This window comes from Eublepharis macularius, chromosome 1, assembly GCF_028583425.1.
Source record: "Eublepharis macularius isolate TG4126 chromosome 1, MPM_Emac_v1.0, whole genome shotgun sequence".
NCBI lineage: Eukaryota > Metazoa > Chordata > Lepidosauria > Squamata > Eublepharidae > Eublepharis > Eublepharis macularius.
Window position 1 is genome coordinate 166466371 of NC_072790.1, and position 24132 is coordinate 166490502.

General features: G+C 45.3%; 1 protein-coding gene across 1 annotated transcript in view; it reads left to right on the forward strand.

Moving 5' to 3' along the window:
- Positions 1-24132, forward strand: part of RASGRP3 (RAS guanyl releasing protein 3) — a 106256-nt gene that overhangs the window by 58478 nt on the left and 23646 nt on the right. Inside the window, exons 8-12 of the mRNA XM_054998989.1 lie at positions 110-226; positions 1731-2006; positions 17357-17434; positions 19713-19829; positions 21798-21913. Of these exons, the coding sequence (XP_054854964.1) occupies positions 110-226; positions 1731-2006; positions 17357-17434; positions 19713-19829; positions 21798-21913 (704 nt within the window). The remainder of the gene's footprint in view (positions 1-109; positions 227-1730; positions 2007-17356; positions 17435-19712; positions 19830-21797; positions 21914-24132) is intronic.

Genomic DNA, 24132 nt, shown 5'->3' on the forward strand with positions numbered 1-24132 from the left:
ACCAGAAAAATACATCAGTCTCTTCTAAGTGACTAATCCAAAGCTAGCTCTTGGCCTACATGAGCAATGAAACATGTAACAAGCATTTATATGTTTGATTTCTCTACAGAAACTTCTTCATCTCCAAAATTTCAATACACTAATGGCAGTTGTAGGAGGACTAAGCCACAGCTCTATTTCACGTCTCAAAGATACTCATTTCCATCTTTCCGCAGAGGTTACAAAGGTATGGAAGTAACTATATGGCAATGAACTCCCATCTGTTTAAATTTATATAGAAGAACAAACACAAATGTAATTTTCAGAAAAAGAGGTTGTTATGATCTTCACTTTCTTTAGGGTGGATTTTGCTTTAAATCTCCCCCTTACACCCTCTGGGTAGTTTGCTGCCACCAGGAATATTAAATTCCAATATTTTTATTTAAGTTTTCCCTTTTGTAACGTGTTTGAGCGTCAGGCTCCTTCGTGGTTCTATGTGGCCCTGAGGATAGGAATGGGAGATAACTCTGGGATATAACAAAACAAAGTTTATTTTTTAAGAAGCGTTACATAAAAGTCGTTCTTAGTTCTTCTAGTTGCTTCATCCAAACTCATTCACACAGATCTCTTGTAAGGCTTCACACACAGTTAGCCTGTTTCTCTAGGCTCTATATTTCCCTCACAGAGAACTCCTCAGACAGCACACAGCTAGCCTGTTTTCTTTTCACTCTCAATTCTTTCTCTCTCAGGCGCACACACAGTTTGCCTGCTTCAAATAGAGTGAATATATAGTCTCACAGACACACTCAGTTCAGGCTTCCACTCAGGTTGCCTTTCCCTCACAAATACATGAACACACACAGGCTGCACACAGCTCGCCTCTCTTGCCCTATCTGAATCTTTTTCTCTTCCTCAATAACTGAAAAACCGCCTTCACTCCGCCCACTCTGTCATCAACCAATCATATCACTCACTCATCTCTCTCTTTCACCCCCACTCTTCAACTATCTCACCAAACATTTAAAGACACATGCACCCATTTCTTGAAATCATTACAGAGGTATTTTCCACTGAAGTAAGGGAACCTGAAAACAAACTGCATATAAAGCTGCTTCATATGGAGCCAGGACATTGCTCTATCTAATCAATTGATGTCTACTCTCCTGTCCTCCTGAGCTTCCAAGGGCCCTCAGACAATGATTCCCTCTGCCTGAGCTAATACAAACTCAACATGGTATGAGACCTATTTGCAGGACTTTCCCAGTTTCATGACCCCCACAGGGTGACCATGGCTTTTTAAATGTTTTCCCCCTCCCAAGTTCCTTCCTGGTCAACATTAGAGATGGGCACAAAACAGGGAAAAATGAACCCTGAGTTTTGTGGTTCGTTGCGTTCCATGAAACATGAACCACAAACTTTCACAAAATTGTCCCATTTCGTGAAATGATTAGTTAGATTCATGATTTGTCAGATCCGGGGCCTGATTCATCAGGAAATTTAACTCATATTTTGATTTGTGCCCATGTCTAGTCAACATCATTAATCTTATGCTTAGACCACTGCTGTATACTAGCAACATCTCTCCAAGGTGTGTCAGGCATGTATGGTGATTTTACTGTCGGATCATGGCCAGCAAAAGATGTTTCCAAGCATTCAATAAGATTCCCCTAAGCTCCATACATTTAATACTGAACAGAGCAGTGCTAAGAATGCTTTAGCAGAGTCTTGCTTCTTCTTTGCCTTGTTTGCAGGACTGGAATGAAATGACTGAATTAGTCTCCTCCAATGGAAACTACTGCAGTTATCGCAAATCTTTTGCTGATTGTGTTGGCTTCAAAATCCCAATCTTAGGAGTCCACTTGAAGGATCTGATAGCAGTTCATGTCATCTTTCCAGACTGGATCAATGAGAATAAAGTCAACATTGTGAAAATGCAGCAACTTTCAGTCACCTTGAGTGAGCTGGTTTCCTTGCAGACTGCCTCTCATCACCTTGAGCCAAATATGGATTTAATTAACCTGCTAACAGTAAGTTTCAGGAAAAACTGGCTTTGAAAATCTCTCATTCTGTTGTCTTCTCCATTCAGATCAAGAAGATGGTGTGGGAGCCTGGAGTAATTCAGCAGGACTGCAAATTGAACGGGTTGAGGGGTTTTGAAAAACAAAATACATTAGAAACAGGCCAAACAATGATATATGAAAATATTTAAAACAAATTAGTTCACAATTAGAGGAATCTGACTAGGTGAATGTTTTCAGAGGTTAGATGTGACATTTCTATGAACTGGACAAATGCAAGACACTGAAGCTCTTCTGCTACAAAATAATGTACATATTTTGACTTTGAGTTTTATAAAAAAAATAAGGCCATGAAAATGTTAGTTATAAGTTGTATCCGATGGTCCACTTACAGCATCAGAAAGGCAGGGTGATATTAACCAGTTGTCTTCTTATACTGCAGATCCCTATATTGTACCCAGTGGTGTTCTGGGAGTCCCCTGAATGTATTTATATGTATTATTTATTTATAGCCTTCCATTGTTGCTGAGACTCAAGGCAAACCTCACAATATAAACAATCACACAGCATAAAACAGGGATCCCCAATGTTTTTAAGCCTGCAGGCACCTTTTAGTTTCTGACACAGGATAGTGGGCTCAGCTACAAATGGCTGCCACAGGAAGTGCAGCTGCATCACATCACAGAGGAAGTCCAAGAGTAGGGCAGAAGAGGGGTAATTTTTAAAATATATGAGGAAAGAGGAGTGGGAGAGAATAAAAACACCACTGGGGGTGCAATTGTGACTGAAACAATGTTATTCTATTTTGTATGGCCAATCATGGTCCCATTTACTTGCTCAAAATACTTGGTGGGTGCCAGGAGCAGTGTTAGCAGGTGTCATCATGTCAGGGACCCCAGCATAAGACATCTAATAAATAATAGAATAGTACTAGATTAGAAAGTTAGAAAAACAATACAAAACAAAAAGGTATCAATCATGATATATCATAACTAATGCAGAAAATGGAATGTAAAAAGTAGACAATGCAATAAGAACAGGGCCATTTCCACACATTCCAGCACAGCGCTAAACTTATGGAATGAGAGCGTCTTCCTGGCATGATTTCTGACATCATGGTGCCACGTGGTGTGATGATGTCAGAAATTGCGCCAGGAAGACGTTCTTGTTCTGTAAGTTTAGCACTAGCCAGGATGTGTGGAAACAGCCCAGGATAAAACATATAATAAATATTGGAATAGACTACAGTCCTGTCCCTTTTCAAAATAAGCATTTTCTGGAACCATTCTGTTATACTACAGCCCTTTATCAAAATGCCCTCCTGAACAACTGTATTTTACATAATATGTAGAATTATAGAAGTGTGGAAGCCTTCCTGGCCTCCTCAGGCAAGCCAATCCAGTAGGTGGAAACCACGATCTTGAGTGAATGTGTATGGGCAGCTGTTGATCTTACCCATTTGCACGCTGGCACCTTCAGAAGGCTTTACTTAGATAAACAATGTTGTTGCAGTGGAGTATAGCAGGAGAAGGGGTCCTGCATATATATGGGTTGAAAGCCATTAAGCGATTTGTAGGTGATAACTAGTACCCAAAATTGAACTCAGTAATTGATAGTTAGACAATGGAGTAACTGCAGAATAGGTGTAATATTCATATTCCACCGACCTCCTTTTTTTTTGAAAGTTTTTTTTATTTTTCAATACCTAACATACAAACTACAATAACAGTAACTACAAAAGATTACAATAACACGAGGGAAGGAAAAGAAGGGAGAAAAAAGAAAAGGGGAAGGGGGTGGAAAAAAAAGGGAAGGTAACCTACAAATACTAAACACTACACTTCAATGCTTTCCCTTCATACTGCCATGATAAAGAAATAGCTTAATAAAGTAATGATGGAGTGGTTGATCATACAGAATACAAATTACAATCGAATTCAAATTAAATTTTCCTCCCCCTCCTGGGTCCCGGACGCAGTTCTCTCTGAGCAACTGCAGCCGCAGTGCTCGTTTCCTCCCCCCCCTCCTCAGACTTCTCCCTTTCTTCTTGCTTGGTGCACTGAAATTCCGGATTTTTATCCTCAAAATCCCTTAGTTGATCTTCTGATAATATCTTATAGGTTTGATCTTTGTAACTAAACCAGATTCCTTCTGGAAATAACCATTTGTACTTTATTCCACGTTCCCTCAGAAGAGCTGCGAGCTTTTTATACTTAAAACGTCTTTTCCGAACTAAAAATGGGACGTCCTTCAATATCTTAACTTTGTTACCCAAAAAGTCCAAATCCGCATTGTATGAATTGTATAGGATAGTGTCTCAGATCCTTTTAGATGAAAAATCGATGCTGATCTCGCGAGGCAGCTGACGCTTCGTTGCATATTTTGAAGAAGCCCGGCGGACTTCCAAAATGGCGCTTTTAACCTCTTCTTTAGTTGTCCTCGCGGGTGTCGCCAGTAGTTCCGAGACCAGACCCCATAAATCCTCATTTTCCTCCTCTTTCACGTTCTGGAGGCGCAAAATTGTCTGTGTTCGTTCCACTTGTAGCCCGATCAGCTGGTTCTCCACCAGCTTTAACTCTTTTTTCGTAGCCTTCACGAGTGACGCACTTTCCCGGGCAGCCTTCTCTGCCCCCCCCCCGCTGCTTCCTTAATGGTTTTCACTTCGCTTTCAATTAAGCCCACCCTTTGATCTGTTTCGTTCAGCTTGTCAACAAAGGGTTTTATGGCTTCAACAACCGCCCTGCGCACCAGTTCCTCAAGCGACTCTCCCTTCTGCAGGGTAGCCGAGATTGACTTACCCAGAGCGGGACTTTGTTTTTTCGCTGCCATTTTAGGGGGGGGGGGACTGCCAGCCCAAATTCTGAAACTCAGAGCAGAACCACAAGTGACAAAAGGCACAGATTGGACACTTGTCTGCTTCCCTCAAGTTTTGATGGGAAATGTAGGCAGCTTGGTGGAATGTTGGACAAGTGACAGTTGAAAAGTCCATTGGACAGCAGTCAGAGAGCGAAGCTGCGAGACCAGGATGCCTACATTTCCCATCAAAACTTGAGGGAAGCTGACAAGTGTCCAATCTGTGCCTTTTGTCACTTGTGGTTCTGCTCTCAGCGAAGGGGAAGAACGAGCCTTCTTAGCTTCAGATCCCACCACTCCTTCGCGTACGCTTGTAATAACAGAAGGGATTCGCTTACTTGCAGGCTTCCGCCTAGTTCTGTTCTTTGCCGTTTTCCATAGCCCGGCAGCACTCGAGGCGCCGCACACGTCTGCCGGCCTCCATAGGGACAAAAACAGGGTTAACATACCTGTAACTTATGTTCATCGAGTTCTTCTGTGCTGACACACATGGGGACTGCGCAGGCGCAGGCCAGCCGCCGGAGAATTTTCTAGAGCTTCCATGGCTCCGAAGGGGCCGTTTGTCGCGCGCCTCAGCGACCGTTTTCCCGCCCAAACGGTCACGTGATCCTCCAGCGACCAACGGCCCCTTCCCTCAGTTCTCCCTTGCCGCCGCTTGACCAACACACCTCAGCCATAACACCTTAAAAACACCAATTTCCGTTACAGCCATCACATTATTGTGCATTGGAGTTCACAGCGGGGTAGGAGGGAGGGTTGTGTGTCAGCACAGAAGAACTCGATGAACATAAGTTACAGGTATGTTAACCCTGTTTTCATCTTCGTTCTTCTGTGCCTCCACACATGGGAGTGTACCTAGCTTCACACAATAAGGAAGGCGGGGGTGAAGTCCAACACAATTTTATTGAACAAACAAGAACAACAATAAATAGATATGCATATATACATCTATGTAAAAAACTGTGTAAGGACACATAAATATTCAATATTTACATATATACACACCCCCAGGTACATATATACACACTTTCACTCAAGGGTACCCAACAGGTACGCCAAGAAAAGTCATACCAAAACTCCCTCAGGAAAAGAGGGAGTGTAAGACAGCCTTGGCCACAGATACATCCTGCTCCGCATTGACATCAACGGCGTAATGCCTGACAAAGGTGTCTGCAGAGGACCATGTGGCTGCTTTACAAATGTTAACCAGGGGCACCCCCCTGAGGAGTGCCGAAGAGGATGCTTGGGACCGCGTGGAGTGGGCCCTGACATGAAGCGGGCAAGCCACCCCTGCCAGGGAATAGGCCTTGCTAATGGCCGTCACAATCCACCTAGACAGGGTCTGTGAGGAAGCCCTGTTACCCTTGTCCTTGGCCCCAAAACACACAAACAGGTGAGGACTGGAGCGGAATCCCTTCGTCCTATCCAGGTAATAGGCTAGGGCCCTCTTCAAGTCTAGGGTATGGAGGGCCTTTTCCCCCTTAGAGGAGGGTTGAGGAAAGAATGCAGGCAGTGAGATATCCTGCGAGAGGTGGAAGGCGGACACCACCTTGGGCAGGAACCCGAGGCAGGGACGCAGGACCACCTTGTTGGGATGAAACACAAGAAAGGGAGGGTCAGACCGCAGTGCAGACAGCTCACTGACCCTCCTGGCCGATGTGACGGCCACCAAGAATGCTACCTTGTAGGATAGCATGTCCAAGGGGCATGTAGCCATAGGTTCAAATGGAGGCAACATGAGACGTGAGAGCACCAAGGACAGCGACCACTGAGGCACTGGCGCCGACACAGGTGGGTAAAGATTGTACATGCCCTTAAGGAACTGGCGGGATTGTGGGTGAGAAAACACCGTAGCACCCTCAACACGGGTGTGAGCAGCTGATATCGCTGCCAGGTGGACCTTGAGGGAGGACACCTTCAAACCCAGGCCACGCAAGTGGCACAAATACTCGAACACAACCCCCAAGGGACTGCTGTCAGGCACCACCCCTCTGGCAAGTGCCCAGAGCTCAAACCTGCGCCACTTGGCCGCATAAGCGCGCCTAGTGGATGGCCGACGAGCATTCAGGAGGACCCTCTGTACCTCGTCAGTAAAGCCTATCGGGGAGGAACGATCCGCCAAGCCGTTAGGTGCAGCTTCCTGGGATCGTGGTGGACCAGGCTCCCGTTTAGGAGAAGGTCTTGCCGAGGGGGCAGACTCACATACGTCCGTTGGGACATCTGCAGGAGCTTCGGGAACCAAACCTGCCGTGGCCAGAAGGGGGCCACTAGGATGCAGTCCGTCCCGTCCTCCTCTATCTTGCACAGGACCCTGGGAATCAAGGGGAACGGAGGAAACATGTAGTGCAAGCCCTGCGTCCACGTAAACTGGAAGGCATCCCCAATAGAGAGGGGGTCGCTCCCTGCCCTGGAACAGAACGTGTGGGCCTTGGTGGTCGCCGCAGTGGCGAACACGTCTATCACTGGATGACCCCACATCTGGAAGATCGGCCCAACGCACTCTACGTTCAGTTCCCACTCGTGGTCCAGTAAAGGGACCCTGCTGAGGGCATCTGCCCGGGCATTGTCCGACCCAGCCACGTGTATAGCACGGAGCGACACGCCGTTCTTGATAGCCCACTGCCAAGTGAGTGTGGCTTCCCGGCACAGGGCCATAGACACTGTGCCTCCCTGCTGATTCACGTAGTACATGGCAGTCGTGTTGTCCGTCTGCACCAACACCTGACGATTTCTCAGCAGTGCTGTAAGAGACACAAGTGCGAAACGAATGGCCCTTAGTTCAAGCACATTGATATGGAGGGTCTTTTCCCTGTCAGACCAGACATCTTGCACAGACACATCACCACAGTAAGCCCCCCATCCCAACAGAGAGGCATCAGTGGTAACCGTGATGTCATGGTGTTGATACCCAAAAGGGGTCCCCTTAAACAAGTTGTCATCAGACAGCCACCAGTCCAAGGAGGAGAGGACGACCCTTGGGATAGAGAATTTGAGGGACGGAGGGTGCAGCAGAGCATCGTACCTCCGCACAAACCAGTTCTGGAGAGGGCGCATACGCAGCCTAGCGAAAGGCACCACAGAGGTGGCCGCTGCCATATGCCCTAGTAGGCACTGGATAGTGCGCACAGACTGGAATCGGTTCCTTTTAAACATGGACACTAGACCCCTTAGGGACCGAGCCCTCTCCAAGGGGAGCAGGGCCTTACCCTCCACAGAGTCTAACAGTGCACCAATGTAGGACACCTTGCAGCTGGGCACCAGTTTGGATTTCTCCAAGTTCACCAGGAGCCCCAGGCGTTGGCAAGTGCTAAGTACCAAGCCAATGTCCTGCACCAGCCTAGACTCCGATTCAGCCACGATGAGCCAGTCATCGAGGTACGGAAAGATGGTACAGCCTTCCTCCCGTAGGAAGGAAACCACAGGGGCCACACATTTAGTGAACACTCGTGGGGCAGTGGACAGGCCAAAGGGGAGCACCTTATACCGGAAAACCCTTTGCCGGTAAACAAAACTCAGGTACTTCCTGTGCTCCTTCCGTATGCCCACGTGAAAGTATGCGTCTTTCAAGTCAAGAACCGCAAACCAATCCCCCTGTTTCAGCAAGGCGATCACAGCCGCCAACGTAACCATTTTGAATTTGGTCACCTTGAGGAAGGCATTAAGGCCCCTCAGATCTAAAATGGGACGTAAGCCCCCATCCTTCTTAGGGACCAGGAAGAACCTAGAGAAGAAACCCTTTACAGAGTCCTCATAGGGCAATTCTTCCACAGCACCCTTGGCCAAGAGCGACACGATCTCCGCATCCAGCTCGGCCATAGTGTTATTGACAGCTGTCAGGGGTGAACTGCATCTAGGCAGCTCAACAAACTCCAGCCCGTACCCCAGTTCAACAATAGTTAAGACCCATGAGTCAGATGTTATTGACTCCCACTCAGAGAGGAGTGGACTAAGTCTGTCCGAAAAGTTCGGGGATACGGCTGGCGCGACCCGTCAGTACTGCCTCCCGGCGCCCTGCTGGTCTTTCTGCTGGGCCGGTTGCTGTGCCTGACGAGGCTTGAAGGGCCGACGCCTCCTCTGCTGTTGTGCGGGAGGGTAAGGCCGCTGCTGGTAGGCAGGATACTGTTGGTAGCCCGGCCGCTGCTGTTGGTATCTGCCCTGGTAGTGGTAAGGGCCGGACCAGGGAGCGTACCGTGACCTGGAGGAGGGCTTGTCCGCTGGAGCCAGACCCAAGGACCGCGCCGTCTGCCTGTCCTCTTTTTTCTTTTTCAGGGTCTCGTCGGTCGATTTGGAGAACAGCGAGTCCCCTTCAAAGGGCATGCTCTCCACCCTGGAACGCACCTCTTGGGACAGGGCCGTCGACCGCAACCAGGAGTGGCGCCTGAGGACCACCGCCGAAGCCATTCCCCGAGCAGCGGTGTCAGCAGCGTGGCTCCCAGCATTCATTTGCTGTTTAGACAGCCGGACAGCCTCTGTTTGCAGCAGGGACACCACAGCCTTCTGCTCAGGAGGGAGGTCCCGGGTATAGGATGCCAACTTCTCCCAGAGGTACAGCTGGTACCCTGCCATGATGGTCTGGTAGTTGGCAATCCTCAGACCCAGTGAAGCAACGATGTATTGGCGCCTGCCCATGGCATCAAGCTTCTTGCCCTCTTTATCGGCAGGCACCGAGGAGTGACCCGATCGTCGGGGGTTGAATTCCTCTGTGACCAAGGAGGAAGGTGGAGGGTGTTTCACCAACGCCGGCCAGGTGCCCTGCTTGATCTTGTAAAGCTGCTCGATGCGCTTGGATGTTGGAGGTTGATCACAGGGCACCTGCCACACCTTCTCCACAATCTCCTCAATACCCTCGAGCATGGGAAAGCCAACGTACGCCGGATTATCCCCATAGATACGTTTGAGGAGCTTGTCCTTGGTCTGGGGAACAGCCGAAGAGATGTCCATCTCGAGAGCCTTGGCCATCCTTGCCATCTGGTCGGCGTAGATGCGGAGGTCCTCGAATGGCGAGTCCGCAGATGGCACTAGCTCCTCAGCCGGCGATGGTTCGGACCAGGACTCCGACTGGTAGCCGCCAAAGCTCTCCCCATCCTCCTCATCGGAACCGAGCTGGGATTCCGGAACCTGGAGCGGAGGGGGAGCCCACGCCGACCTCGATGTCGAAGGCCTCGGTTCTGACACGGAGAAGCCCGCAGGTGCCCCCTCCCATTGGCAACGGTATGGCGAGGGGAGGTAGGAAGCCTGCCGATGCCGGGACGCAGTGGACCGGACTGATCGGACACTGTCCCCGGAACCATGCCGCTCACGACCGACCGGAGGTGGAGACGGACGGGCAGGCGACGGACGGCTCCGACGAGGAGACGGGCTCGGTTCCAGCCTCGGCGACCGAAGGGGAAGCGATGGTCGGCTCCGACGGTGCGGGCTCGGCTCCGGCCCCGATGAGAATTCCGCGGGCACCGTCTCGAAGGCCATCGGATCCGGCACCGGAACGGTGATGTCTTCTGGCTCCGGGGAGCCCAGGTGAGGGGAAGGCGTGTGAGGAAGCACGATGACCTCCTCCTGAGGAGCGGGACGCGGCGACCGATGATGCTTGGTCTTCTTCTTCTTCTTCGCTGGTTCCGAAGAAGACCTCGGAACCGACGCGCTCCTTACCTTCGAAGGGGACCTCGGCTTCGACCTCTTAGGCTTCATCGGAACCGATCCGGACGTCGGTTCCGACCGGGGACTCGGTACCAGGATCCTCGGTTCCGACGTAGGTCTCGGATCCGACCTGGTAGATGACGCGCTACGGGGCGGCCGCACCGGTCCCTGCGCTGGAGAGGCCGCTCTCGACGCCGAGGTACTCGGGGGACGCGGTTTCGACCCCGACCTCGCGGAGGCCACTGAGCCAGCTCTGGAATGCCGTTCGGCAGAGGGGCTTGGGCCGGCCTTGGAGGAGGGCAACGGAGCGCCTCCGGACATGACCTTCTGCCACAGGGAGGAGTTCAGTCGGGCCTTGCGCTCCTGCCGGGCCTTGCTGGTGAAGCCCTGGCAAATCTTACAGGCCGTCACATTATGGGTCTCCCCCAAACAGAACAGGCACAGTTCATGGCCATCGGTCTTGGCCATTTTCGTGTGGCATTGGAGACAATGCTTGAAGAGAGCCTTTGAGGCCATCTTCAGGGGCACGCGAAAGGAAGGTCAAAAACAGTCCGAGTCAAATTACCGAGTCCACAACAAAGTCCAAAACGAGATCCGAAGAATAGTCGAGGTCACGAAGTCCGAAGTCAAAAGCCAAGCAATCAGTCAGAATAAAGCACGAAGCACAAAAAAAGCACAGAGCAACGAAGCTCACGTTCTCTCCAAGCGGCGGCAAGAAGAGAACTGAGGGAAGGGGCCGTTGGTCGCTGGAGGATCACGTGACCGTTTGGGCGGGAAAACGGTCGCTGAGGCGCGCGACAAACGGCCCCTTCGGAGCCATGGAAGCTCTAGAAAATTCTCCGGCGGCTGGCCTGCGCCTGCGCAGTCCCCATGTGTGGAGGCACAGAAGAACGAAGATGAACAGGCAATTTACCCCACGCATTGATTTTCGGGGGGTTCTTCCCGCAGCTTCCCGGACCCTGCCTCCCTCACTGGGAGTCTTGGGGGCTAATCTTTGCAGATCAGCCGCCCGGTCAGGGTGCTCGGGCGCTTCCTCTCGGACCTGCCGAGAGGAGCGTCCGACATGGCTGAGAAAACGAAACCGAATCTCCACCGACCTCCTGATAGTAACTGAACTATGGCATTCTGAACCAACTGGACTTTCTGAGTTAACGTCAATGGCAGACTTCATAAAGTGCATTACAATAGTCAAGTCTTGAGGTCACTGTAGCATGGACTGATACGGCCAGACTAGTGGAGTCAAAATAGGAAGCTATCTTCTGAGCTAAATGAAGATAGTAGAAAGCATTTTTTGTTGCTGAATTCACTGCTTCTCTGGCCATAGTGTGGGGTTCAGAATAACCTCTAAGGTCGGATGTATCCTACACAATTGTCCTTCAGGACCTCAGCCTTCTACAGCAGCATTATCTCGGTCTTGTTAGGATTCTTTTTCAACTTGTTCACTCTTAGCCATTGATCCAAAGTGGTCAGGCAGTAGCTCAAAACCTCTAGCGCATCACTAGGTGATTTGGATAAGGAAATATAGAGCTTGGTGTCATGTGCATAATGATGGCACCCAAAGCCACAAATGATTTCCCCAAGGAGCTTTCCATACAGTTCAAGTTCAAGTTCAAGTTAGCCTTTATTGGCATATATCAACAATTCAGGTTATCCACTTACAAAAAGAAAAACAAAAATTAAAAGGATACTACATTACAAATACATAAATACAATTGTAACTTATTTCTGCTTTGCATAGAGATTGAATGGCATGGAGAGAACAAGACAAATCCCACACTGATGTCAACTGATCTCCAATAGCAATCCTCTGAGTCCAATCCAAAAGAAACTATTGAAACCACCCCAAAGCACATCCCTTGACACCTACTTTTCTCTCCAAACAGCTCAACAAGATGTCATGGTTCACAGAATCAAAGTAGAGTATCTAGTAAGAGCCCTCGTTTACATTTAAAGTCAGATCATCAACTAAAGGGTTGCTGAAGGATTGCATAACTAGGTGAAGTTAACTGAGACAGATGCACAACATTTTTTTCTTGGTTATGCAAGCCTGATCAATTTTCTCCTCCTCTATTAACCCAGAGCAGAATACAGTTTTGTTCCTCACATATCTGATATTGCACATTAATGAAGAAATAGGCACTCTTGCACTGCTATCTCTTAAAATGGAATGGAGGTTAAATAAGCAGCGAGCACTTTTATGTAGATAAGCAATGACCACTGACCCACAATAGCAGCATTTTGGTGGGCCCAGTTAGCTGCAGCTGGAGAGGCAGTGGTGGGAAAGTTCCATCCTACAACCAAAGTTCTGCTCATAGATGGTTGGATACAACCCAGATTAAAAGGATCAGAGTGCTTTTCAGTCTTTTGTCTTTTGCCACAGGAGGACTCTAGGGACACTAGATACTCACTCTCACAAATGTGTTATCAAAACTGAAATGATTCCAGTTTACATTTCAACTTAGCATACAGAGTGATTTATATAAAGTCCATTAGAGCACTTGTCAACATTAACAGCTGGTACAATTGTTTAGATTGCTGCAGTCTTCTTTCAGTCCACTTTTCCACAATTGCCATCTTGTTAGTAATAAAATCATAAATAAATCCATAATGATGGGGAAACTGACAGCTTTAAAGGCTGCTTTTTAAAAAATTTGACAAAGTAACAGACAGAAACTGATTGAGTACCAAGGATCATAGTGTAAAAATAATATTGTTTATATTTTAAATTAATGGTACTTTTGTAAACTGTACAAAATTTCTTTTTCACTGATATATTTATAGTTTCCTATAATACCAGAAAAGAGATTGTGGTATATGATTTGAAGAACAACTTTTTATCTGATCGCAAATGTGTGTTGCTCAGTGGCCCGTTTTTAAATTTATTATAGTGAACTGTATCTTGCAGTCATTTGAAGGAAATAGGATGTGGCTCTGTTGATCCTCAAATAAAAAAATGTGCAGGTTATAACTAACATTACAGTGAAATCATTAGGCTCCAAACCTGAATCAATGGCATGCCATTCTTGTTTTAAAAGGCGATTCAGGATAGAATCAGACCAGTTATCTTTAGGGATGCTTAGAATTTAGATTAAATGGCTTCAGTATTGCAGCCCTTTGGACCCAAGTCTGAAATGCAGGATGTTTTGCTCATGTTCATCCCTTTCCCCCCTTGTCGCTCCTCCCTTCTTTCACTACAGTCAAATTATATTGTAAACTCATTAAATTGTAATCTTATTCAGGCAGGGGGCTCTGCTTTTTGTATATGCTGGAAAGTGCCATCAACACTGATGCCACTATATAAACAATAAACATAGTCATGCTAGTGAGACAGGTGACAGGAAGAAGGAAGCTCTGTGAGTGAAGCAGGGCTAAAGGTCTGAACCATAGGCTGGTGCTGCAACTTGTAACTCTTAACTAACCAGCTCTGAAACTATGCAAATGTCTGGAAAGTCCCAAACATTTTTAGTCTAGTGAAAAGCATGACAACAATTCTTTTTTAAAAATCGGACTGAAAGTAGATCAGGGAAGTTGCTTTTTAAAATAAGTTTAGAAAGTACAAGGTGGAGATAACTGCCACAAACCCAAATTCAGATGGTCACGCATTGTTCTGTAAGACTAGACCTGATAGAACAATGAGAATTAATGGTTTATGAACATCCATGGATATTAAATGTATAGAAAGGGCAGATGTGGAGGCGAGGAGGTTGTATGTATCATGGAGTCACAGAGTGTAATAACTGAAGAACAAGATTCTCCACAGAATCTCTGGGCTGGTTCAGATAATACAGTAGTCCCAACTGTATTGTGGAAAACAGGCAGAAGAGAAAGCCCCTTCATCTCCCTGCCCTGGCCCTGTCTCCAATACCTGTAGATGTCCTCATGATGACGTACTGTCTGATTTGGCTTACATAGACTCCATAAACTCTAGCTTAAATGTAGGATTAAACTGTTCCTGCAAAGTTTGCCTGCATCAGATCAGGCAAATGTTTATGCATCTGACGAAGAGAACTGTGATTCTCGAAAGCTTATGCTACAATAAAGTTGGTTAGTCTTAAAGGTGCTACTGGACTCTTTTTGATTTGGCAAATATTGTAGATGCCTACTGTATTTGGAGGCAGAGCCAGTATTGCAGACAGGCAGGGGTATAAAGCACACTCCCCATTTCCTCCTTCTCCTCCGCACAGGGCTTTTTGAATTATCCAACTTAGACCATACACCTGCCCCAAAATTAAATTCTTAGGATCTATTATTGCCCCATCCCTAATCAAAACTCTGAATTTAACCTAGATATGGAAAAAGAAATCAGGGAGGCCACCAGAAAATAAAATATAACTATTACCCTGACTAAACAAATGTAAATTCAAATCATAATGAAGGGAAAACATTTCTAGATATAACAAATTGCTGTGTGGTAAAACAATCGGTCATGTAACTGACTAGAGTGGTGACCAGGACCTGATGTGAGAATCAATTGCTTTGGAACAGTAACTCCAGTTTTGGATCCAGACTAAATAGGCTGTTTCTACTGATTCCCCTGTCCTTCTGGAGAACCCAGTCATTTTGTTCCTCAAAAGCATTTCACAGAAATCAGTAGGTTGTGGTGTGAGTGGGGAGGCAAAAAAGTGTCATTCTGTGGATGGAAAATTTACATCTGAATCCAGCTGACAGTGCTCCCCAATTCAACATGTAAGATGTAAGTAAATGAAATGTCACCCAGAAAGGTCAAAATTTAAAGAAGAGAAAACTCTTTTTTAAAATGAGGAAGTTAAATGGGGAAGTCTAGTAGGTCAATCAGGGTATACACGTATAAAGGGTGATCTTATGGTGACCCCATAGGGTTTTCAAGGCAAGAGACAAACAGAGGTGATTTGCCATTGCCTGCCTCTCCCATCCAGAGCTGACTTGCTTAGCTTCTTAGAGCCAACAAGAGCATGCTAGCCTGGGCCATCCAGGTCAGGACCAAATCAAGATATTGGAAGGTTACTAAACTGAAAATAAAAGATAATTTCCTTTTCTAAAAAGATATTGCAGAAGCAGAAAAGGTTTAGATAGGGATCAATTGATCAAAAGTTTGGAACACTTTCCTTAAACAGAAAGGCATTTGAGGCTTTTTCATTTAGAGAAGAAATGACTGAATGAGTATGAGACAGTTTACAAAATGATGCATTTGGTGAAAAAGTGGATAAAGAAAAAATTCTCGTTCTCTCATAATGCTAGAACTCAGGGTCACCTGAGGATACACTGGACATAAAACATAGTTCACATGATACATCATTAATTTATCGATTTCCCCCCCCCCCAAAAAAGATCTGATGATGGCTACTGGCGTAAATTCATAAATTGCTATTAGTCAGGCGGGAGGGTCAATGGAACCTCTGTGTTCAAAGTCAATAAACCTCTGAATACCAAAAGATTTTGGAGACCAGTGACATGGTCATGTTACCTTCATGACAAGCTTGTGGACATCCTGGTAGCATCTGGGTGGTGTCATTCAGAAACAGGATTCTGAAATGCAAAGATCTTTGGGCTGCTCCAGTGGACTCTTTTTATATGTTTATGGTTTGTGTTACTTAAAGGAATGCTTGCATGTGTTAGAGATTATGTATTTTATATATTTAGTTTAGTAACTTAGCAGAGTAATATATAGCAGAGCAATTTAGTCAGAAGCGTTTAAACCCTTACAAACGTGCATTAATTAACCCTCAGACAAAATTCATAGAAAGATAGAACTTACAGTTTATTGTAGCAGATTTCTCCATAGCAATATCTTCTGGTAATAAGAAGGGAAAGATCCTATTCTAAAGAGTTACATTCTCTAGTCTAATACCACGGCCTGAAACTAGGAAGCGAGGTTGTAGGTGCAGGTTTGTGGACAAAGAGAAGGGCTCCATAAGGAGCATGGTGGCTTTATATCTTTTCTCTTGGAAGAGCATGAGGGAAGGTGTGAAATCTCCCAAGAGGCACAGAGGCAAGAGAGGAGGAGTCAGTAGGCGTTCCACCTTAGACAAGAGAGTGGCAAATTGCTAGACTTATACTTTACATTCAAAGAGACATGCAGCACCCCCCAGTGTCCAAAGGCAGGCTGAGTCGCCTATTCCAACAGCTTGAGCCATGAAAGGAGGACAGGTTCCTCCTGTTCCAAATTGAGTAGCTGTGTGACAAAGGGAATTTTGGTAGGTACAATTTTTCTCACCCCTACATGACTATTCATGGTTTGTGGGATATAACCACTTTTCCACTTGGCCATCCATATTGTTTGTTCAGAACATTACTTTATATTAAAGATAATGGGGAAGTCACTGCTCTGCATCTATGTCCATTGTAACTTCTACATGAACCACTGGATAAGAAAAAAAAATGAACTGTAAATCAGATTACTGTGTTCAAGTAGATTTTTCTCTTCATCTCACTCCCTATTATATGCACCAATAATGTTAATTATTCCACCCACACACACACACACACATTTATGACTGTTGAATTCTGATGATAATTAACCTTTCATTTGGGGGCAGAGAGTATGCAGACAGCTATGTAGCCTGATTTTGACTGCAGTCAGTAAGTTGTATAAAACAGTGCCTTATAGAGCTACCTTCTTGTGACTACTGTGATATTTACTTTTGCAAACTTTCATCTGAAATTCCACAAGGGATGAAGTGGACTCAGTTGGGGAGTGCTGCAGCAGAAAAATTGTGGGTAAGGGAAAGTAGTGAAGAACCCCAGGCCCTTTTCCATGTTGTTTCTCAGCTGAATATTTCAAAGCATTTCTATAACAAAAGTGATTATCAGCTTTGTTATGGTCATTTGTATGGAATGTTTAGCTAGTCTTTAATGATGAATATATCCTGTTTTCCTCCCTGGTTGATTCCTAGCTTTCCCTGGACCTCTACCATACAGAAGATGATATTTATAAACTCTCTCTTGTGCTGGAACCAAGGACTTCTAAATCAGTATGTCTTTTTTTTTTTTTGGTTTGGAAATACGTACAATTCCATGTTGCATGAATGATAGTACAAGTTAACTGTATGATTAGTCCTGGTAATAAGCTAATAACCTATGTTTGTTTGTTTATTTAAAATATTTATATACTACTTTTCTGTCTTACACTCAAAGTGGTTTTCATCTGTGAATAGTGATAAGATTCTGTGCTTGCAATCCATAAACAATGTACTCCAGAGAAGCCCCAAATTGGGCCCAGAGAATACAATCTGACTTTAGTACTCAATGGCCTAAGTACTCAGTGGCCTGTGGTTGCATATTTATTTATCACCTTTTTTGTGCTATTACTCTTGTGCCTCTAACAGCCTGGTGACAGACAAAAATTCAGCAGATGAAACTTTCCCTCACATGGAGATAGTGATGTAAAAAGCTCCTCCTTGCATGAGTTGCACCCATTGCCAATTTTTAAAGGCCCAGGAACCCTGACAGAAAAAACACACAAATACATTACAATACTGAGAGTCAAACTATAAAAGATGCCAGACACGTGTTCTTCACATGTTGGGTCTCACTTTTTGCAAGAGAGAATCCTTCCCACCACTCTTCTCCCCAGTGGAGAATTGCATCACAGATTCTCTCTCTCTTGCAAAAAGTGGTCCTGGATTTCTTGCCTCCTGTTGAGTCCTGTTCCCCCTTCCCCCACCCCCAAGCTCCCAGAGGAAAACCTGAGCCAAGACTTTTTGAAAAAGAGAGACTCTCTCCCATCGTTCTTCCCCCAGTGGAGAATCACATCAATCGACTGTTCTTTGTAAGACTACACTACACAGGGAACCTTGCAGAACTTGACACGCCGCGCATCTCATGTAGTTTCCCTCTGAATATTTTGTTATTTAAAAATACCAGGCTCTGAGACATGATGGGAGAAGGATACAAGTCACATAACCCTGAGACACTTCTTGGTTTTAGTGGAGCAAACATTTAACAGTAAGAATTCAATGTATGCAAAGGACAGTAAGCCCTGAGTTGGATAGTCCAGGTGAACCTGATCTCATCAGATCTCAGAAGCTAAGCAGGGTCAGCCTTGGTTAGTAATTGGATGGGAGACCTCCAACAAACACCAGGGTTGCAGACGCAGGCAATGGCAAACCATCTGTTAGTCTCTGCCATGAAAACCCCACCAGGGGTTGCTGTAAGTCAGCTATGACTTGACGGCATTCTCCACAAAGGATGGTAGAACTACAGTTCTTATGAGTACTTGCATGTACAAATTCATCCACATCTGGACAGTTTGCCTGCCTTTGGCATTAATCATTGCTGAGAATTAGGCAGTTATAAAGAACACAGAGGTCATTGTCACATCTGTAACTGCGATTGTAATTTTTTGTATATGTATTAAAAATGTGGTGATTGAACTGCAGATGAAGAAACACCATCTGCTGAAAACCTGTGGGCCAGTAGTTGCTGTGAACCACAAGGAAAGACAAGATATAAGTATTTTAATAAAATAAATAAATATATGTGATTTCATATACACTATCACCTTTTTAATACACTCAGACACATTCAAACACATTGTCACATATTCAACTGAGCAGATTGCAATTGGCAAACACACTGTGAACCAAACTAACATGACTGGCATGTAACGTAATGGAGCATCCCTAGTTATGCAAAAACAAAGGGTGGAAGGGACAATTTGAAACACATGGGATATACAGACTAGAATGCTAACCTCCCTCCTTCTATTTCCCTCCTTAGATCCTCGGCCAGGTGTTTTTCTCCCAGCTTGGCTCAGTATATCATATCCCCCCAAACTAGGGAGGAGGGTGGACTGTGTGGACAAGGGACGGGCAAGGGGGAGAATTCTGGACTTTTGCTCATGTGTTATTTTCAATGAATCAATGAATAATAAGTGGCAAAATCAATGAATAATAAGTGGCATTCAGTTCCAGTGGCAGTGATGGGGACAAAAGGCATAAGTGAATATGCTGAAATTCCCTTGGCTTCCAAGAGTTTCTCCTAAACAACTTACCAAGAAACTGTAAGGTCACTTTGGACCACTTCATATATTCCTTTTTGTCCTGGAATGAGTACTCAAAAATATTACATATGTAGGATCTGTCCAGGGCTGGAACCATTGTCAGCACGAAAAAGCAGGCTAGGAGTTCGGGAAGAACATTGTGTGTGGGCTGCTTCATGTACATGATGAATATTTTTGCCATGCAAGTAAGTAAAAAGGACTTTTGAGCCTCTCTCCCACCTGAAAATAATTTCTCATTTATTTGTTAGCAGCCTACCTCTCCAACAACCCCTAATAAGGCAGTGGCGCCACTCGAGTGGGCATCTGGAGTAATACCAAAGCCAGATCCAAGTATAATTAACAAACACATCAGAAAATTAGTTGATGTAAGTATCTAAGAGAGTATTCAAAAGAGTGGCATTTTTATTTATTTGCTTTCTTTTTGCGAGATCTATATGGAGAGAAATGAGGAATGGGGATAATGAGCAAAAGTACAGGCACATGTTTAGAATGTATTTTTGGTGAGACTTATTTGGAAAACATATTATTATGTACACGTGAAAAACAGTAATTATAAGAATCTGATTTATGACTGTCAGTCAACATGTGAGATGTAGATATTCATAAGAAGCTTCACACTCGGAAATGTTCTGCATAGGTATAAGTGGCATATAGAGAATTCCAACCCATGGTTTAATATTCTTATTCTTGCTATGTCCTCAGGGGTCCTCTGGTTAACACAGCTAGGAAAGAATTTTACCCTTGGTTCTGATTGACTAACAGACCCTGGGGACTTGGCTTTTTCTACAGCAGAAGAGCATGTCTTGTGTATGTTTGATTGTGCTGTTGAAGGAGCCTAACTATCACAATTGGCTGCTATCTTTTACACATTGGCTTGGAACATAGTACAGGGTTTGCGGGGGTGGGCTCCCTGTACAACCCTAAAAAGGGGGTCCCCTTACGGGGCTCCAGGGATGAAGTGCATCATAGCCATCTTCAGGGCTGGTATGTTGACCATGCCCCAAGAGGATGGTAGTGGGCAGGAATGGTAGTTTCCACTGCATGTAGCCCTAAGACGCTCTCTTTTCCATTAGCCACCCCCAACAAGTGGGTTGGGAGGGGTTCACTGTCAACAGTCAGGCTGTCAGTTGCACCCATTGGCCCCAGCCTATGCTGTACCAAGACCTGAGGACACTGTAATCAATGACGTTGTGGCATGATTTCCCCCAGTCTGAGGCATCTGTGTTGTCCTTTCCTTCAACTGGTCATCATTTTGTATGCTAGTTGTTATAGGCAAGCACACCACAGAGGTAGGGTTCCAAGCTCTACGTGAGGCCTGGAGATCTTCCTGAATTACAACTGATTTCCAGTTGTAATTCAGGAAGATCTCCAGGCCACATGTAGATAACAGAGATCAGTTCCCCTGGAGAAAATGGCTACTTTGAAAATGGACTATTTGGCATTATACCTCACTGAGCTCCCTCCCCTCCCCAGACCCCACCATCCCCAGAACCCACCCCCAGATCTCCAGGAATTTCCTAATCAAGAGCTGGCAACTCTACATAGAGGTGTCAGCAAGCACACAATGCAACATCAAATGTGCAGCTTTCCTTACAAGTATTGCCAAAGACTGGCCAGTTTCTGGTGCCAATTCTTAGTGTGCTGAGTAGCTGGGGTTCCCTCTTTTACATTAATTGTGTAGCAATAGATGTGGAACCCCCCCCCCCAAGGTAATGGAGATCCGGAATAAGCAAGTAGGCATAGTAAATACAGTGTTTTAAAAGCTTAACAAATATAGATTGTTTATATTGTTTTCCAGTTGATGGAACTTAAATTCATTTAACCAGCAGCTGACTTTATCCAGAAACAAGGGCTAATTCATTCACCCACTTCTGACTAAGTCTGCATGTTTATTTTTCAACCTGGATTTCACCATGGCCATTGCGAATGTTGTTTTCATAATGAATGCCCAGAAAATTTTAAACATCTAAAGTAGGCATACAGTGTTTCAGCTTCTACTTCATACAAATGATCCAAATTTGTATTTGCCTTGGTGCAATCTAGTTTGAAACATGCCCAGCCACAGGCGGAAAGCTCGTGTGAAAGAGTGCTGTCCCCTGGAGCTTTTCAGTATGACTCTTGAAATTTGACAGCAAGATAAATCCTTTCTACTTATTGTAGACTTGGCATCTATTCACAAGATGATTCTACAACATGATCTATATAGTTGGGAGAAGCTTATCTTGTGGAACATTCTTTATGCTGCTGTTATCTGTGTTTTTACTGACTTCAGTTTTAAGGAGAAGTTTTGCTATTTGCCTTTTTCTTTCCACTATATCCCTTCCTTTTTTCAGTCTGTTTTTAGAAACTATGACCATGATCATGATGGATATATCTCTCAAGAAGACTTTGAAAGCATAGCAGCCAATTTTCCTTTTCTGGACTCGTTCTGTGTATTAGACAAAGATCAGTAAGTGATTACATTACCATTAGTGTTTAAATTTATACATGCAGAAAACAAAAAATTAACACAGCTTTCTCTTGCTTCAAGTGGGAGCCAGTTTCACTGTTATCCTCTCAACAACCCCATGTGATGGGTGTGACTAATGTGCCCATTTTATATGAATCTGGAGAAGAGCAGTTTTTCCTAGGTGGGCATAAGTATTTGGATGATTTAGATCTCCTAGGTTTTAAGGGTGCCAGTTATCAGAGAACCCTGACCTGGATAGCTCAGGTGAGGCCAAACTGGGTCTCTTCCACACGGTGAACTTTACATAGGGCTTTCTGTGTATTCAACCCATGAAGATTGGACCCAGTTCTAGCCCAATACTGCTTCAGTTCTGTAATTCTACACTTTGAGACAGTTGAACCAAAGTCTCAGTAAAGTTTAATGCTGCCTGTCCCACTTTAGTACAAGGACTAAAAGTGCTTTATAAATTTGATGTTACTGTAAGGGTACACTTTTCCCTTTCTTGCTCACACAGAGGATTATCTAGCTGACCCTTTCCAGTTAGATGCCAGGCTCCAACTTCCCAACTCTTCAGTTAACTCCAACTGTCAACCCCCTCATTCCATTAGCACCAACTGTCAGCTCATCATTCTAATACCAACTGCCTTTCTCTCTCTCTGCTTAGCCACAGAAGGGGGAAGGGACCTGTCAATTAATCTCCCTTTCTGCTGTTGTTTCAGGCCTTTACCTGCCTCTTGCTGGATGCAGCATTTGGCAATCCTGTCAGTTTTATATCAATTCCGTCACAGCATATTGCAGTGTTCCCTCCCCTCCCTTGGCAGTTGCAAGGTTTCTTTTTTTTAAAGCCACTAACATTGCAATATTGCTATTTAATTTTTTTTTAATTCAGGAAAAAACTGGATTTGTTGCTGTTCAACCAATCAGAAAGCAAGGGAATAAATGGAAGGGCGAAAGGCAGGGCCAGGGCCAAACCTCACACCCAAAGAAATCATTCTGCACTTCAGAAAAGCCCTGGTTTGACTTTGATGTAAAAAAAACATCGGGGTATGTGTGCAGGGAGAAAAGCTTCAGAAAAGCTGGATAAAGTTTGGTCGCTTCCACACGTCCTTAATAAGATGGCCTGCTAACAGAACTTTGGCGGGTTATCTCACTCATTACATACGTCATCATTTCCCATGCGTGAGCAGGTCATCATGATTCCGGGTTTTGAGCATTTTTTTTTGTGAAACTTGTTTTGTTCTGTTTTCATTTTTGATGCTGCTTTTTTTGCACGATTATCTAACGTGTCAATGCATCTGGAGGCTGTTTTGCGCTTTTGAAGTGCTCTCCCACAAATCTCCAACTCCTCCTCTTGCCATTACCCCTCCCACACAAGTGTTTGGCTCACATGCATGATCGTGTAAGTCCCCCCCCCGCTTTTTTTTTTACTTTTTAAAACGGTCCTTGTGCTATTATGATGCAGTACTTGCTACATTGAATCACTCAGCAATCAGACTATCAGTTTAGGAACAACATTGGGAACAGAACACCAGTTCTGATTTTATTTCAAACTAGCATTAAAGCCTGTTGTTTTGGAAAATACAACAGCTCCTAGTAGCGCTTCCTCCCACCCCCCACGCCTCTCCCCGCAGCATCAGTCAAGAGGGGAATGGGGACAAGAGCAGGGACTCCCTCCTCCTCTGATCCCTCAGCCACCGCTTGGCTTGTGCCCGGCCCTCCCAAGACCCCACGGAGGCAGCGGGGAGCACCACCCCCACTGCCGTGGGACATTGGGAGGGCCTTGCTGCTGCACTGAGTCTTCCTGCAGCCTGTGCTGAGCTCTCATTTTGCCCCCCACTTGCTTCTTATCCCTGGATACTGCGCCTCCGCGGGGATAAGGAGTGAGTGCTAGGGAACATGGTTTGCCTTTTATATAGTAGGATATGAAATCGTGTGATTGCACTACTCTACTGTTTGCATATTTATTAAACACTCTTTCATTGAAAACTTTGGGAAATCAATGGTAGAGGATGGAGTACTACGCATGTCCAGTTTCTACAGAAACTGAAAGACAAGACAACGATATAGCGCAATTCCGCATGCGCTCAAAAAAAAAAAAAGGGAAAGTTAGGTGGGACTGCACCAATGTCATTTGTGACGAGGGGCAGAAAGAACGCACTTTCTGTTTTGGGACCTTTTTTCCTTCCGCTATGAACACACACAAGAAACGCATGAAGATG